The sequence below is a fragment of the Sander lucioperca genome, chromosome 3 (assembly GCF_008315115.2).
Source record: "Sander lucioperca isolate FBNREF2018 chromosome 3, SLUC_FBN_1.2, whole genome shotgun sequence".
In the NCBI taxonomy this organism is placed as follows: domain Eukaryota; kingdom Metazoa; phylum Chordata; class Actinopteri; order Perciformes; family Percidae; genus Sander; species Sander lucioperca.
Window position 1 is genome coordinate 9,945,112 of NC_050175.1, and position 16,478 is coordinate 9,961,589.

Sequence of the window (16,478 nt, forward strand, 5' to 3'; positions counted from 1 at the left end):
CCCGTTACTGATATGTTTCTGTATATTGCATTCTTAGATTGTTTATACTGTTGCATCAATGCATAAGTAGCACTACTGTTGTAGCTGCAAAAAGGTTGTAAACCACTAGTGTAATCTTTAACAATGTATTGTATTTTTAATTGTAAGTTTTAAACCTATATTTATTTTTTTAATGTGTTTTTTTTTTCTGTAAAATCTTAATCTGAAAAGTAACTAGTAACCATATTGTAGCTGTCAGATGACTGTAGTGGAGTAAAAGTACAAACATTAAATGGAAAAACTTTTATCCATTAAGCACAGATTATGCCTTGATTTATCAACAATAATGGTCTACATTCCACAATTAAGTGCAATTAAAAGCTTATAAGTAACTTATGCACAGTGATTTTTAAGCTCTTGTGTTTGCTAAATAAAAGCTACACAACTATTTCAATAAAAGTCTATTGTCCCTCCATATGGTATGACTTTAGAAATGATTTTACCACACACTGTTCTGTTTACCATAAAATAAGTAAAACTCAAACGACATGACGACATACAAAACTGCGTCATTCTTTGTGTGGCTGTAACAACAACAAAAAAACACTACCGTTCAGTGTATGAAAACTGGATTTTGGGTGGGATTGCATGTTGTGACCATAAAATGTCATCAGCCAGCAGCCTCAGTCCCTATCAGGCAGTCTGCTGCACAGAGCACTCTACTCTAGCCTTGGGCGCTGGCCGCACTAGCTGGCACCCTTCCCCCCGTCGCCTCTCTTTCTCTCTCTCCCTGTCTCTGTCTGTCTCTCTTTCTCTCTGTCTCTCTTTTACCAGGGTGCAGTGACCCACCCCTCCCTTCCCTCCCTTCCCTGTCACCCTGAGGCGCTCAGCTTCCATAGTGTCAGTGCGGAGGCCTCAGTGTTGACAAAGCAGCAGGCCTTCAGAAGACACATCAAACCCTGTCCCTCCTCTGTGTTGTTAGGGAGCTCAGTGCCCAACAAAAGGACAGGGACTCCAGTTTAAGTCTCAGGCCATTACTAGTCTCAACAACATGGCTACAGACAGAAAAAAGGCCCTTGAGGATGCTGTACGTATCACGAGTTACAAACACGAGCCAGATCAGCTCAAACCATTCAAAACGGGATCCATGTTTTCTGACTATTGTGATGACAGTGTTGTGATGGATGATTGTAAATGTAAAGCATAAGTCAAGGCTGCGGGTTGATGCCATCATGACACATGCACTCTAATGAGGACTGTGGGTGCTCCGCAGTGCCAGGGACTCCCCCCAAGGCACGTTGAGCAGGGGGAATGGTATGTGATGCATACCAGATGTGATTGGAGACATCACACTGTTCACGTTGTTATTGCTAACCAAATAGTAGCAGCAACAAAAGCAAAAGACCATTTTTCCTCTGTTCACACATTCAAAGCATGTTGCTGGATATGTGTAAGACTGGTTTGAGCCAGAAGCACAATAACAAATTTCAGAGGATATTTTTTTTAAGAATTTCAGAGTATATTGCAATTAGAATAAGTACCTGTTAGGAGAGTTTGGTGAAGGATATGACAATGGACACAAAACTAAGCCACAGTATCACCTCTCCCTCGCTGATTAAATACAAAAAAATGCTTAATTTGTTGCCATTTTTGTGAATAAATGCGTCACAATTTAACCATTCATCCACAAACAGATATTTGATGGCAATTATCCTCCAAACATGAAAGGCCTCTATTACCTGAAGGCTTTCTTCACAGGTACCAAGCAGTTACTTACAGCTTGTATATATTCTGTGATTAGAGCCTCAGACCACATGATGGCAGCAAAAGAGATTCTTTAGCCAAATCTCAATTACGGTAAGTACAGTAACTTTAATTTAAGGGGATGTGAGATGAGTAAAGGAATAAAAAAGAGAACATTTCTGCTACACTAAATTATGTTTATTTTTTCAGATATTGCTCTAATCTTTGTTTGTTGTTCTTATCAAATACTGAATATTTTACCCCCTCAGGCCTATAGTTTATTAACTATGTAGGACAAGCAAAGGTGTTTCTGGTTGAACCACTCACAACTTATAGACATACTTTTACACTACTATTAAGATTCTTGACTTAAGCAAAAGTAGCAATACCAAAAAATAGAAGTACTAAATTACATTTAAAAGTCCTGCATTGCAAACATTACTTAAGTAAAAGTACAGAAGTATCAGCAGTTAAATGGTTTTAAAGTATAAAAAGTAAAAAATATACAAAACAGGGAAATGGCCCCTGTTGTAGTTGGTTGAGTAGCTGATTTTAACGAATTTATTTAGTAACAACAGATGTCAAATAAATATATATAATATATATATTTCCCTCTTAGTGGGGTAGAAGTATGAAGTAGAATGAAATGGAAATTTCTAAAGTACTAAGTGCATGCTAAGTAATACTAAGTAAAGTACCGTAAATGAATACTAAAGTACAGTAATTGAGTAAATGTACTTAGTTCCTTTCCACTACTGCATACCGGTATGCAAACTGTGACAAGGTCTACTGCTTTTTTAAGGGGTGAACATCTACTGGGTTAGGGGTTATAATGTACTGAATATACAAACACATGAAGAGTGAATTAAAGAGAGTTTTACCTGTAAAAGTGAGAATTTACTTATAACAGCAACTCTCAGAAGTACAGTACACAAAAATACACACTCTTTTTGCTTAGCTTTTTTGGAAACGTAATTGCTGGCATTAAGCACTTGAGGGAATTCAGCACTGTGCTTGTTAGGTGTTTGTGTGCAACGCAACCCCACGCGTTCTATTAATAAACTGACACCCTCTTACCCCCTCTCTCTCTCTCTCTCTCTCTCTCTCTCTCTCTCTCTCTCTCTCTCTCTCTCTGTCTCTGAAATAATGTGTCGCTGCTGCACCTCAGACACCCACCAACATCAAGCAGAATGTCAAATGGCTGGAAGAACGGAGCGATTGACAGCAACCGGGCTCCACAAGGCATGCAGATTACTAAAAGCAAGTTCTGAATGTTCTTTTCAAACTTTCTCCACATGCCAGAGGGGAAAGCAGGAGTGTTGATCTGATGTGAAATGCTTGAAAGAGATTCTTGCAAATGCCCGCATTTAGAAGGGTGGATGTGACTGTGTTTTGTCTACTGTTTTCACCTCCGAGCATAAGTACAGTGTGCAGGTGACTTGGGTTATGTGGATCACAAATGGACGTCCGTCTGCCAGGTGCCCTTTGGGCTTTAATGGAAATCACCTGAATGTGGGAGTTTAAGAAAACATATGAATATGATTATGAAAAGGATAATACAAAATTATTATAAAACAGTATGTTATACATATTTAGTGATACCACAAAAATTGTAACATGTGCCATTTTGGGCAACTAACAAGCAGCGGTAAATTTATGTTTTTAAGAACATTTGGGCCAAGGTGGGAACTGAACCTTCAACCCCAGACACACATCATCATCTTCAACCAACCTCTACCTATGAATCTACATGATTGCATCCAGCAGGGATCTTTCAGTATGGTGGTTCATGCACACTGTTGCTGCTAACCAGCAGATGGTACTATAATGTCCCAACTTCATGTGATCCAGCATTATTATGTATAGAAAAAGCAGAATATTGATTCCACAGTGTGGGACCCTAGCCCAAAAGACACAAAAGCACACATTTAGTTCAACAAACCACTGCTTTTAATTCTAATGAAGTGTTAAATTGTGTTTATAATAATTGAATGTGCAAAATAATCTTGTAGCTTGGACTAATAATGTGTGTTTTACCAAAAGATTACTTCATATTTTGACAAAGTAAATGTGGTAAGGGATTATTTTTGAGGATTTCTTAGTAGAATATAGCATCGATTATCCTCAGAGGAAGCATGTAGCTACATGCTTTAACTTAAGAGTAATTAATTCATTAGAAATGGTTTGAAAGTCAAATATCATCCTCTGGTAAAAATACAAAGCTACTATCATGGAGAAAGGCACAATATTGCCTTCCTCTGTGCCACTTTAGCACCTGCCTTTGAACCTACAGGCAAAGGTATTATTCTTATAGGGTCATTAATTCACGTCATTAGCATATGATAATGTCTGAAGAAGACTTTGAAATGTGGACTGATTTCCAGTTGTCCCAGTTTAATCTGTGTTATTGTAGCTGAAACATCTTAACTCAAAATTAAGTACAGTATATATATATATATATATATATATATTGATTTGACTTGCAAAGGCAAACAAATGAAATTGTGGGGAAATCTTGTGGAAAAATGCTTTAACGAAAACAAGAACAGAGCTATTATCTCTGTCTGCGTGTGCATCAGGGAGACCAAACATTAATAATCTCATTACTTGGGTCAAATATTACAATCAGATCGGCATTTTTCTTCCCTGAAAAGTTTTGAATCATGGTGACGTGTTGTGTCAGTACAGTTAAAGAGATTAAAAAAAAATAAAATAAAATAAAATAAAATAAAAAATAAAAAAAGAAGAAGAAGAAGCTTGGAGTGTCCTTTCACCTGATACTGGTCAGGAGGGCAAATCTTTGTATCTGTTGAGAAATCTCAAAGCTGCATGCAAATCCTCAAGATGACCTACTTCCTCCCTTCGACATAGACACTCCGCTAAAATCCATAAATTAAGGAAATTAACTGATGGGGCCCGGGGCCACTTTGCAAGCTATTTAAATCTTTAAATTTACAACATCCCTGCATACTTCATGTAATTGAAGTAACTCCAGGCTTGTTTCCTTTAATGAGAAAAAAATCCAGTTCCCCCTCCGGTTTGTACCTCTGGAAACAACAAATCTGTGCCAGAGGGGAAGATGGGTTCGCTCTGAGGCGCGCTGAGCTCTGTCTAATTACAAAGACAGGGAGAAGCATTCTCACACTCCCACTAGTCCTGCTGCTGTCAAATCACCAGCATAACGGTTTTATTTCCCGTTTAAATACTTATAATTTTATATTTACTTTATGCGGAAAAAAAAAACATTAGGAAGATACTGGAAGTCCCTAGGAGTCAAAGGAGATGTCATGGGTGTGTTATGGTGATACCAGATACCAGACAAAAATAGGACCATTTAAAGTTTCCCAGGATCAATAAGAAATCATATTTTTTTTTTGTTGTCGTCTGGGCGATAAACAATAGAAGCGGTTCCCAAAAAGTCAGACTATATTTTGGACCAATAATAAGTTCCTACACTGGTTGGCGCCAAATGTCAAGAAACGAATATCACCTCTCTCAGGATGCTGGTACAGAGTAATTACTGGGCTCAATGTTGCATCAATTATTCACAGTTATTTACCCGCAAATAAACAAACATGCAAATAAATAAATAATCGTCTCCTTGGTGTGAGCACCTGCTTGAGTCTCTCTCTCCCCTTCACTCCGTGCAAAATTGGCACACCACTTCAGCGCTTCATCACCTGCGTTGTGTCTTTCACATGTTGAAAAAATAACAAGTATCATCCAGAATCTTTTTTTTTCAAAAAAAAGTCTGCAGGCTGCCTGCTTTCATTGGAGAGTGAAGAGAGGGGGGGGGGGTTGTTCTGGGCAGATATCTCCATCTAAGCCCTGCGCTATAATTGAAATGGCGCATTTGGCTGCAGGCATGATGCGAGGGCGCTTTCTGCAGCAGCATGCATGCATGTCCATAGACGTCATTTGATTTTAATGGCCTGCAGGAAATTTGGCGTTACAACTCCAGACATTAAGGCAAGAGAGAGAGGGAGAGAAAAAGAGAGCGGGGACACGGGGGGGGGAAATCACCGCGTGAAAGATATTGGTTCAAGGATATCTCATTTTCAACATATTTTTCTACTGGGACTTTATCAACAAGTTACTGCGCCTTTATTGCATGTTGCCTGAGTGAGGGACTATGGCAGCTCGCTTGGTTTTAAACTTTAGATTTAGACTGAAAATGGAAATGTATGCCTACTAGCTGGAACTGCCTGGGGAACTATTACATCAGACGAAATGATGACAGTGATCAAAATCTGCTTTTTGCTGCTCTAAATCTATTGAGCGACAGTTGCCTGTTAGGTTTCCTACCCCCTCTAAATCACAAGTTCACACCGTTAAGGGGAACGGTCTACTTTAGTCGTGAAAAAATAGATAAGTTATTATATCTGTGCAGTCATATAATTTCGGGAACAGGGGGGTATCACGTTTTCTTCTTTGAGAAAATTGCCTGGGCGAGAGAGTGGAGTTGAGCTAATTGTAGCCTAATCCCTGGCCCAAAGGCGCTTGGGCTGCCCGGAGCAAGAATTTTCTTTTTTAGCTCTGCTCTGTTATTTAGAGACGGATTATTGGCTTTCTTCTTCTCATAACAAACAACAGGGGCAGTTTCATTTAGGCAAAAAAAGCAGACAAGAAGCCGAAATACGAAGCAGGATTCCAACAAGAGCGCACATTTTTACGCGTATTCAAATAAGAGAAGGGGAAGGAGATCATCTCATCTATGTACAAGGTAAGGACGCTTCCTGTGCGCTTTGGTACAAAGAAGCTTGGTGAGGACAGGTCGAGCCAGCCTTGCAATAGAGCTTTTAAAGCCACAGAGTCTCTTTGCAAGCAGTCCATCCCGACCACAGCCTATAGTGTCTTTTAGAAGGCAGTTTTGTGTGGGATACAGAGCAAAGATTTGGCTTTTCCGTATAGGTTCGTGCTGGAGCTGGACAGTGGTGAGGTTGTACCACAAACGCGGGGGCATTCGGAGAAAATATTTGAAAATTTTGGGGGTTACGCGGACAGCAGCTGGGACTGAGCGCCGGCACGGATTTCCTCTGGATTCCCTACAATGTTTGAAACGGTAGGGTGACAAATTAAATATTACAGAATCCAATGTTTTTACGCACAGTGCAGGCTTAGCCTGTACAGTTTTCGGGGAGTATAGTCGCACTGGTGCTAAAGAGTAGCGTGGATAGGCTACTAATGATGTTTTCCTTTTCTCACAGACTGGACAGTTAACATGTATGTGTTTTATCAAGCGGGTGATGAATTACACGTGTGATGGGATATGCTTTTAATTGTACAGCAGGAATAAGACGCCATGTTGGGCAATTGGTATAATTAAAAGCAGAGCACAGGCTTATAGTGTTCGGGTGGAGTGGGATGTTGTATCGGATTGTTCTCTATTCAAATGTTTCCGTGTCGGTATTATGGTTATTTTAATCGGGGGCTATCAGGATTATTTGTATGTGAATGTCATAAGTGTGAAATTGGATACAACGCTTGAACGGGGTCAGTGGAAGGCAGTGGAGGCAGTAGCAGCTCTGATGGGGAAAGTTGATGCCTTTACAGCTGCTGGGATTTTGTGGAGGAATGTATTATTTATTTATTATTATTATGATGTGCGTGTGTGTGTGTGTGTGTGTGTGTGTGTGTGTGTGTGTGTGTGTGTGTGTGTGTGTGTGTGTGTGTGTGTGTGTGTGTGTGTGTGTGTGGTAGAGAGAGAGTGAGTGATTAGACAGAATGTTGACATGATTGAAATTGGGATTGACTGGAAGAGTGATGGGATGTATGGGTCTATTTCTTTCCATGTGTTCCTTGTTCACGTTTATCGTCATTTAATTGGATTATTTATTGGTTGTTAGAGAGCCAGGCAAAGAGAGAGAGAGAGAGAGAGAGAGAGAGAGAGAGAGAGAGAGAGAGAGAGAGAGTTACCGGTGCTGGGACATCCCGGTATTTAGGCCTATGTACCCCGAACTTCTTAAGTCTTTCCAAGTTTTTTTTTTTCCTTTTCCTGGGATTTGAAATGTAATCCCGTCCTCCTGTAATCGTATTAAACGAACATGATACTGCTGTAACACCCTGAGAAAAAAAAAGTTCCAGTCTCATTTTGTGCCCACGGGGCTTCTCTCCGAGCCGAAGGGCTGATCTGGCCTTTCAGAACGGCCTTCAGTGTACCAGCCATGATAGTAGCCCATGTTATGTGCAACAACTAACTGATCAATTCTGGTGATTTACTGGAGGGTGAAATGATATGATCTAAATCTGTTTAAACACGGCCATGTAGTTGTAGCCTATCCAGCGCCACGTATTATTTAAAGTTTTGTTGCAAACTGCGTCAGGAAAGGTCTGCATTTCAACCAAAGCCTGGAGGGTCTACAGATGAGCAATAATAAAGCGGGCAAACTGTGACCTTTAGTCAGTGATCGTTAGGAAAACATAAAAAATAAGAACTGGTGCTGTTTTAGAGCAGCATAACATATCCCTGACGCTCTCTCATTATATTTACTCCTTCTATGTTTTACACTATGACTTTCTAACAGACAAGTCACATTAATTAAAATGCGGCCAATCTGAGGTTAGGTGGCTTATCTGTGGGCGAACAAAACCGCTCCTGCAGTAAACTGGAGATAAACGCCTCCTCTGTTGTTCTAGAAGCGGTGCGGATTTTAATGGCGGCGTATCGAAAAATATTTTCTCAAACATTTTAGCAACCAATCAAACTCAGCTGCTGACCTCGGAGTGCACCAGCCTGCTCTCAAGTCAGCTCTCCCAAATCTGCGACTCCGCAGTCTTATTGAGTCGCCCTGTAAGATAGTGAGGTTTTTATTAGGCTATATCGTACAAATCATCTCAAACATTATCCGTTTGACACTGTCATCTATGGAACGGGACACTTCATGGTCTGGCCTGTTAATGTGGACAGCAGGGTGATGCTTTCGTTGCGTTTTTACGCATGTTCAGTTAAGGCTGCAGCCTATATGTAATTTCTCGTGTGCCATAGCTTATAACACAACACAAGTCACAAGTATTACATGACAAGCCATCACCTTATCTTATTTTGTTTTGAATGTGTGCACGAAGAGAAAAAAGTTGCCCCCCTCTCTCCCTCCCTCCCCGCCGTGTTTTCCTTGCTCTCAGATTGGTGGTTGGTGTCTGTGCGCATCACGTCTAACACATAAGGCGACCTTTAATTAGAATATTGCAGCAGCAGTTTGTTTTATTCCCCTGGAGGCTGACACCTAGCATCCCCCCCCCCCCTCCCTCTCTCGCTCCCTCCCTCTGTCATTCTATCTGTCCATCTCTCTCTCTCTCTCTCTCTCTCTCTCTCTCTCTCTCTCTCTCTCTCTCTCTCTCTCCCTCTCTCTCTCTCTTTCTCTCTCCGGTTCTCTAATAAGCATCCTTCTATCCTCGCCTCCGGTGCTGCATGAAAAGATGCAAACATACTTAATTAGAGCGGTGGCAATAATTTCCAGGCTAAATATGCGACCAGACAGAAAAGGAAGTGATCTGATACCATTCAGAAAGGATACTATCTGCTCCCCGGTGTAGGATCACTGTGTTGTTGTTTTTTATAGCTTTACCTCTACTCCCATGGCTTTTCTGTACACTTGCTTTCAGGAGGGAAGAAGCATGTCACGGCTGTCTCTGACCCGGTCCCCGGTCTCTCCTCTGGCCACTCAGGGGATCCCTCTGCCGGCTCAGCTGACCAAGGCGAACGCCCCGGTGCACATCGATGTAGGGGGACACATGTACACCAGCAGCCTGGCGACCCTCACCAAGTACCCAGACTCAAGGTAAGACAGTCTCTGGCTTTCTCACGTTGCTCCTCATTGCTGGGGTTAGTTTATTAAATACCATTTATCGTACTGTTTGAAACTCATTAAGGGAATGTTGGCATACTGAGGAGTGAGTGGATTTGCATCTTGCTGCTTTTGTTTTAAATGTGAGACCATCATGAATTTGTAATCTCTAATTCTACATTATAATGGAAATCTTTTCCTAATTAAATCTTCAAGTCGATTTAAATCAGTTTATATCTCTATTTTCATTTTGTATTTTAGTCATTAAATCAATTATTAAATTATTTGACTGATGTTTGTCTTAATTAAGTCCAAATGAATGTATGCTGTTAACAAGTCATTTAGCTGACTGGCATTAGGACTGCAACTGCACTGAAACTTCTATACAATTGCCCTCACAAGCTAGGTTAATATCTTTTCAAACCATGTGTGGACAACTTTCTTCCCTTCATTATTTCTAAACTCTCATGGCTTTAAAACGACGCATTTGATTGCTTTTGTTTGTTTTAGCGGTGATTATTTTAATTGTTTAATACATACCTCAAGGGCTTTTATTTGTATCTCCTTGCACACAGTAGTTGTATTTGGAAATTCAGCTGCTGTCAAGCTGGCAAGTACAGTTGCTTTCACATATTTAATTCTGATTTGAACAGTGGGGAATTTACACACCACACAAACATTTATGTGTGCACTCTTTCCCCTTTCATAGCCCTGTTTTTTTTTGGTCAGATCAGGGTGATGTTAGGATTTCTTGGAGGAAAAACAACAATGTAAATGTGAGGATCCCTGTCATCAAAGCAAAGCAAATCTAGCTTTGCACTCACCATAGTTTGACCCTGGCTTTGACATAGATATGTTACAATTGCCTATTGATTTTCTTGACTACCACCATCAGATATTTTCTTCATACTATACTCTTTACAGTATTTGTGTTTAAACACAGGGGTTATTTTTTATGTGTTCTAACAATAGTTCTATGACTTTAATACAATATATTCCTATTTTGTGAGACAACGCAATCAAAATAACCTAGGCTTATATTGCAGTGAAAACTTTGGTGTCAACACCTTAGAGAGTGACTTTCAATTCACTGAACATTTGTATGGGCAGAAAAATAAAGGATCTCCTGCTCTCTCAGGCATCTGAATCTCTCTTAAAGCAAACATATTTTTGATGCATTTCCATGATGATTCAGATTGTGTAAGAGCTGATTGTAATCCAACCTCCCACTTTATTCACGCTTTTAGCTCCATCCACAAACAAGTTGACGCCACCGGAGGTAGTTCTGAAAGGAAAAAGTAATGATGAAATATTTCTGTTCTCTACTGATTTCCCTTGTATGGATTTTCTCCCTTTAAAACTATGGGATGTTTTAGGCACATTGCTTTTTTCCTCTAATGCAGTGTGTCATTCACTACATTATACAGTCTTCAATTCTGTCCCATGTGGGCTAAGGTAAACACTCACCAGGTTGTTAGAAAATCTGCCAAATTGGCTACAGGAAACAATCCCCATAATCCCTTGGGAATAAAGTCTTGATATTCACAGAGGCCGCAGACAGGAAATCCCTGACAACTCTGCTTTTATTCCTGACATAGCATGTAGCATGAAAAATTAAAGCTCATCCCAGACAAGAATTTATGATTGTTTTTGTTATTAAGGCACTGTTTGGGCGTTATATTGGAGTTATCCAGGGGCAACAAGACAAGATTTATTTTTTAATCAAATGTCCTAATGTTATTCTGATGTTGATGATTTTTAAACAAATCTGTCAATTGAGATTTTCATTTGCTTTAAAGCATGTTTCAGCACATTTCAGATTTCAAAAAAAGCAGCACTTTTTTTCTTTTACATGTTTTATTTGGTGTTTATGTATTGATATAGTGTTTCTTTTTTGTGTGTGCAGCTTTACACTTTACAAAGAAGTTATTCATAGGGGGAGACACACATTGCACAGAGCACAGAGTCATGTCAGAGCACCCAAACTGTGTTTTCACAGTGACAGTTAAGACCGGATAGCAGTGCTCTGTCTCTCTCTCTCTCTCTCTCTCTCTCTCTCTCTCTCTCTCTCTCTCTCTCTGACACTCTCTCTTTCCCACATGCTCCTTTGCTCCCTCTCCCTCTCTATATCTCTGTCTCTTTTTGTGTCTTTCTCACTCTGGATCACACACACACACACACACACACACACACACACACACATGCATACACATGCTCTCTCTCTCTCTCTCTCACTCTCTCTCTCTCTCTCTCTCTCTCTCTCTCTCTCTCTCTTTCTTTCAGCCTCCTCAGTGTACAGTTGGCCTCAGGGCTCCACTTTCCACTGGAGCCATTGGAAGGAGGGGCCCTTTTGTGTGAATTAGGATAATGGCTGACAGCAGAAAGCAAAACAATTACACTGGCACAGCCGCATACGCTGCTGCATTCAGCCATTTCCGGTCGGGCAGGTCTGAAAATGGGCCGACTAACAGATCAGGGTTGAAGAGTTTAAAGTTGATGATTACTTTTAATAGATTGGCCACTAAATAATGTAGCATGCCGAGAGAAAGTTAGTCTAGTAACTAATGTGTGGTTATTCATCTTCTTCTGCGGGCCATATTAAGGGACAGGGGTCATGAAACATTGATGCACTCTCTGTGTAGCTCTCAAAGACGACAGTCTCAGCAGTCACTTGAACAGAAGCTGAGGAAATTAGGGGAAATGTTCCAGAGACAAGGAAACTATTTTGAAAGGACCACTGGACATTTTTCTCTTTAAAGACAAGTCTTCTGGGTCTACAAATCATAGATCTGTTCTGGCTTCATGCTCTTTCACTGCTCCTCTGTATCTAATAGTTGACTTTTTCTGCAAGCTGAAATCACCATGATTAACATAGTAAATAATATCTCATCATTTACAGTTAGCATTTGCTATATTTCCTTTCATTTCTATTCCATTTCATAGTTAGGCCCCAAGTGTTTTGTGCTCTTTAAAGAGGCTACATAGCACTAACACATCGCCGTGATCTAAAGTAAAATTAGCTCTTTGATAAGAAGTGTGAAGAAGTGTTTTAATCACTTAACATGAAATAATAACGAGAGTTAATTGTTGCTCTTGCGCAGGAAAAAGTCAAGTTATGTAGCTCGAAAAATAACAAACTGCAGATAAAAACTGTGATTGTTAGCAACACATATTGTGAGTATACGAGTGTGGATGTTTGCCTAAAGCATTCATATAGTCAATTAATCAGTGATTGTGTAATTTAGTACCTTAAAAGAAATGCACTTCATAGACCCATGTAGGCAAATATTGGGTGACAGAGCCCTACATGATGACATTTATTCCCAGAGAACCATGTAAGAAGATTTTTGTTGCTGTTGCTGTTTTAATATTGAAATGTAGAAATGTGTAAAGGTATACGAAATTACACTGGAACCTGATTTGAACATACTATTCAGCTAAAATTGAAAATGTATTCTTTGTTTTGAAACTTTTTTGTCACACAACCTTTGTAAGAGCTTTCTGAGAACTGTCAGTATATATAATGTCTTTAAGCAGGACTCAGCAAATCAGAGCCAGGCACAGTAGCGATCTGGTTTTTAACTTCACACCCCCCCCCCCACTCAAAAGATATTGTGGGCAGGCCTTGATGTCAGGCTGGACACACTCACCAACATCCCTGGGTGTGTTTGTTTCACTTTGCAGGAAGCTGCTGGTTGTCTTGCATTTATTAGACGTCCATTAGTGTTACAGTTTCCAGATAGCATTTGTGATACTTGCGCTGCGTCCCCCTCCCACCTCCTGCAGACACGTCTCTGGCAGCTCTGAGCCGCTGGCCGCCAGTAACTGCTGCAGTAAGGACCCTGCCAGATTTTGCCCACCTATACTGCCCCGCTGCCTGCCCTCACTTGGCACCGCTGGGGTGGGAGATCTGAGCTGTTCCTGTCCTTGATAACCTCCCACACCCACCACCACCCTCCCTCTCTCTGACTATATGGAGTTCTGTCATAGCTTTTTTTTTGTATTCTCCCACTCTCTCCATCTCTCTCTGTGTCTTCCTCTCATGTTCTGTTTGTTTCTCTTCCTCTTTTCCTTTTTCCATCTGTACTTCTCTGTATTTTTTGTCTTCTGACTTCTTTGTCTACCTTTCCCTATTTTTGCCTTTCCCTGTCTTCTTTCTCCCTGTCAGCCTGCTTGTCTTTTGGCCTGTCTGTTTGTGTATCTTCTCTCTTAATTTCACTATGTATTCACCCCCCACACACACACACACCCTTTTCTCTCTCCCTACCTGTTAACCCCTCCAATTCGAGGATTTAACTGAAAGGGAAAAAATGACGAGACCAACAGAGAAAGAGAGAGAGGGAGAGAGAGAGAAGGGAGTGGAAGAGAGGGAAAGAAAAAGAAAAACAGGCAGCATTTTAATTGCTTTTTAAAAAAAGTGGAGATGAAAAACAGAGTTAGCCTGGAGGGGTATGGTGAAATTCTAGCTGGAAGAATTGCAAGACCATATGAGAAAGGAACACCTCGGGCAAAACAGGGAGATGAGTATTGGTTTTTTATAAAGCATTTTGCATCGATTTCCAGAGAGAAAGCGAGTAAGGGAGAAGGATGGAGACGGAGGGAGAGAAAGAAAGAGAGAAAGAGAGAAAGAAAGAAAGAGGGTGAAAGAGAGAAAGGATGGCAGGAGGGTAGAGAGGGAGGGAGAACCATCTTTGCTCTGCCTCTTTGCTTCTTCACACAGTCAAGTCAAAGAAAAAGAAACGGGGTGAATTTGATGTGTTGGCTTCGGTGTGTCGAGCCGACACATCGGGGTCAGGAGATACCTAATACAACCATTAAATACAAGCTCATACACTTTTTTTTTACAGTGCAGGCTTGTAATTGTAAATTCACTGAAATGAGTCTGTGAGTGAAGCCAGCCCTGCTGTTTGTTCATTGACATTCCCACTGCCGCTCCCTTCCAGTGTCTTGTAATAGAGTTTGACAACGCCAGTGCTTAGGCAGTGCTGGGTGTATACATGTGCATTGGTCGGCGCGTTTGCAAATAGATTTTTTTTTTTTTACGATTTTCTTTGTCATACAACTTTGTCAGCCGACCTAGAAGCCGTTACTGTGATTAAAGAGCTGATTACATCAAAATGATGATAATAGCAGCAACGCAGCGTCCTGCCAAGAGCTGTTTCTCAGAAAGACGATGGAAATGGGCAGAGAAACCATCAAGGAGGTTACGTGCAACAGAGTTCTTGTGTAAATCACTCGTACCACTTATTTGCACTGCAAAGGCATTCCAGGTTTTTCTGCTGAGGGAGATGCCAGCTTTGTTTCAAAATGACTCACGAAACTAAACCAAATGTTTGCACTTCAGAGTTACCCACATTTAAGCTTTAGGAGTACAAACGTTTTAAAAAATACTTGAAAATACTTGTACAAACTGTCTTCTAAATAGTTTAGCGATGCTAAAAAAAACTTTTAATTATTGAATATGGAAATGAACAAATAGATAGAGTAGATCTGCCCAGATGAGATTATTAGACCAGCGAGAGAGGGACCTGCAGGTAAGCTGCAGGAAAACCACACAACTACAAGGGGAAATGAATATATGTCCAAAAGTTTCTCGAGGCACGGCGCCAACATGGTGTGATGAAAGTTTAAAGATAACAGCAATTTCCACTCTTTGCCTTGATAAGCCCCTGTAGCCAACTTCAACTAAACCCTTAAACTTGCAATTTAGTGGAAGGGGTTAACTGTGGGACACTATTAGGCAGCAACAAGTGTCTTATTATTTCACCAAAGTCTTGACAATATTTGATGAAAACTTAAACCTATGCATATTATTCTGTTTTTTAATAATCATTAGGTTTTTTTAATAGGAAAACATTGATGATATTGATGTAATTTTGGCTAATGTTAATGTTAATTTTTTTTTTTTTCTGACAACAAATGCACATTTTTAAAACATACTTTAAAACGGGCAATGCAAAAGTCATGAATTGATCCTCAAGCATTCATGTCATTATATCAACAGAATTATGTAGTGAGATTGCAGCTGTCCAAATCCCTCTTACATTCATAAGAAAGTCAAACTGTAACAGTAAAATATATTTTTCCAGATGTCCTCCTTACATTAGTATGTGGACTTCCACCGTTTCTTACCTCTGTTTCATTTCCATCTCTCTGAAATAATAGAGCTGTAATGCTACATTCATGCTATTAATTTCTGTAAGTACAAGCAGCAAGCGTGTGTGTTGTTGTAATCTCTCCGCAGAAGGGACACTTCAAACAAGTCTGGAATGGAAGAACTGTGCCTTAAGCCCCTTGTTTCAACCTGGGATGCTAATGCATTTCAAGCTTAGTGCTAATAAAATTGAAAAATAAATGGAGGATAATTGTTTCATGCATTTGAAGGGAACTGGCTCATTCAATTATGTGTGTGTGTGTGTGTGTGTGTGTGTGTGTGTGTGTGTGTGTGTGTGTGTGTGTGTTTATGTGTGCGGCTGCCTGCGTGCGCATGTTTGTGTGTGTGTATTTCAATTTTCAGAATCAGTCGTCTGTTCAATGGCACCGAGCCCATCGTTTTGGACAGCTTGAAGCAGCACTACTTCATAGATCGGGACGGCGAGATATTCCGCTACATTCTCAGTTTCCTCAGGACCAGCAAATTGCTCCTTCCAGATGACTTCAAGGTATATACCCACACTACAACATACTGCATTGTTTTTCCTTGTCTGCCCCATCAGTTTGAACAACATAACATAAAAAGCTACGAGTACGTAAAGCCATCTGCCCAAACACCCAGTCGTATGGTGTGAAAGTCTAGATTGTTGTCAAGATACAATACACTCAAGTTTCAATATATATTTATTGATGTTTGCCTGCCCTCTCAGGGATTGCACGTTTTGAAAATAGATCTGATACCACAACAGAGCCGACAGTTTTGTTTTCACAACAACTAACGTAGACTCACCTTCTTCCCATTCAACACATTAATTACCT

General features: G+C 40.3%; 1 protein-coding gene across 2 annotated transcripts in view; it reads left to right on the forward strand.

The window, feature by feature from the left end:
* The first annotated feature begins 5,566 nt into the window (after window positions 1–5,566).
* LOC116037603 (BTB/POZ domain-containing protein kctd15) overlaps window positions 5,567–16,478 on the forward strand; it is a 29,644-nt gene continuing 18,732 nt past the window's right edge. The window contains exons 1-3 of one of the 2 annotated variants that reach the window (XM_031281550.2): window positions 5,567–6,445; window positions 9,325–9,500; window positions 16,024–16,168. In XM_031281550.2, the coding sequence (XP_031137410.1) occupies window positions 6,437–6,445; window positions 9,325–9,500; window positions 16,024–16,168 (330 nt within the window). In that variant the 5' untranslated portion in view covers window positions 5,567–6,436. The other variant, XM_031281549.2, reaches the window with a different exon arrangement.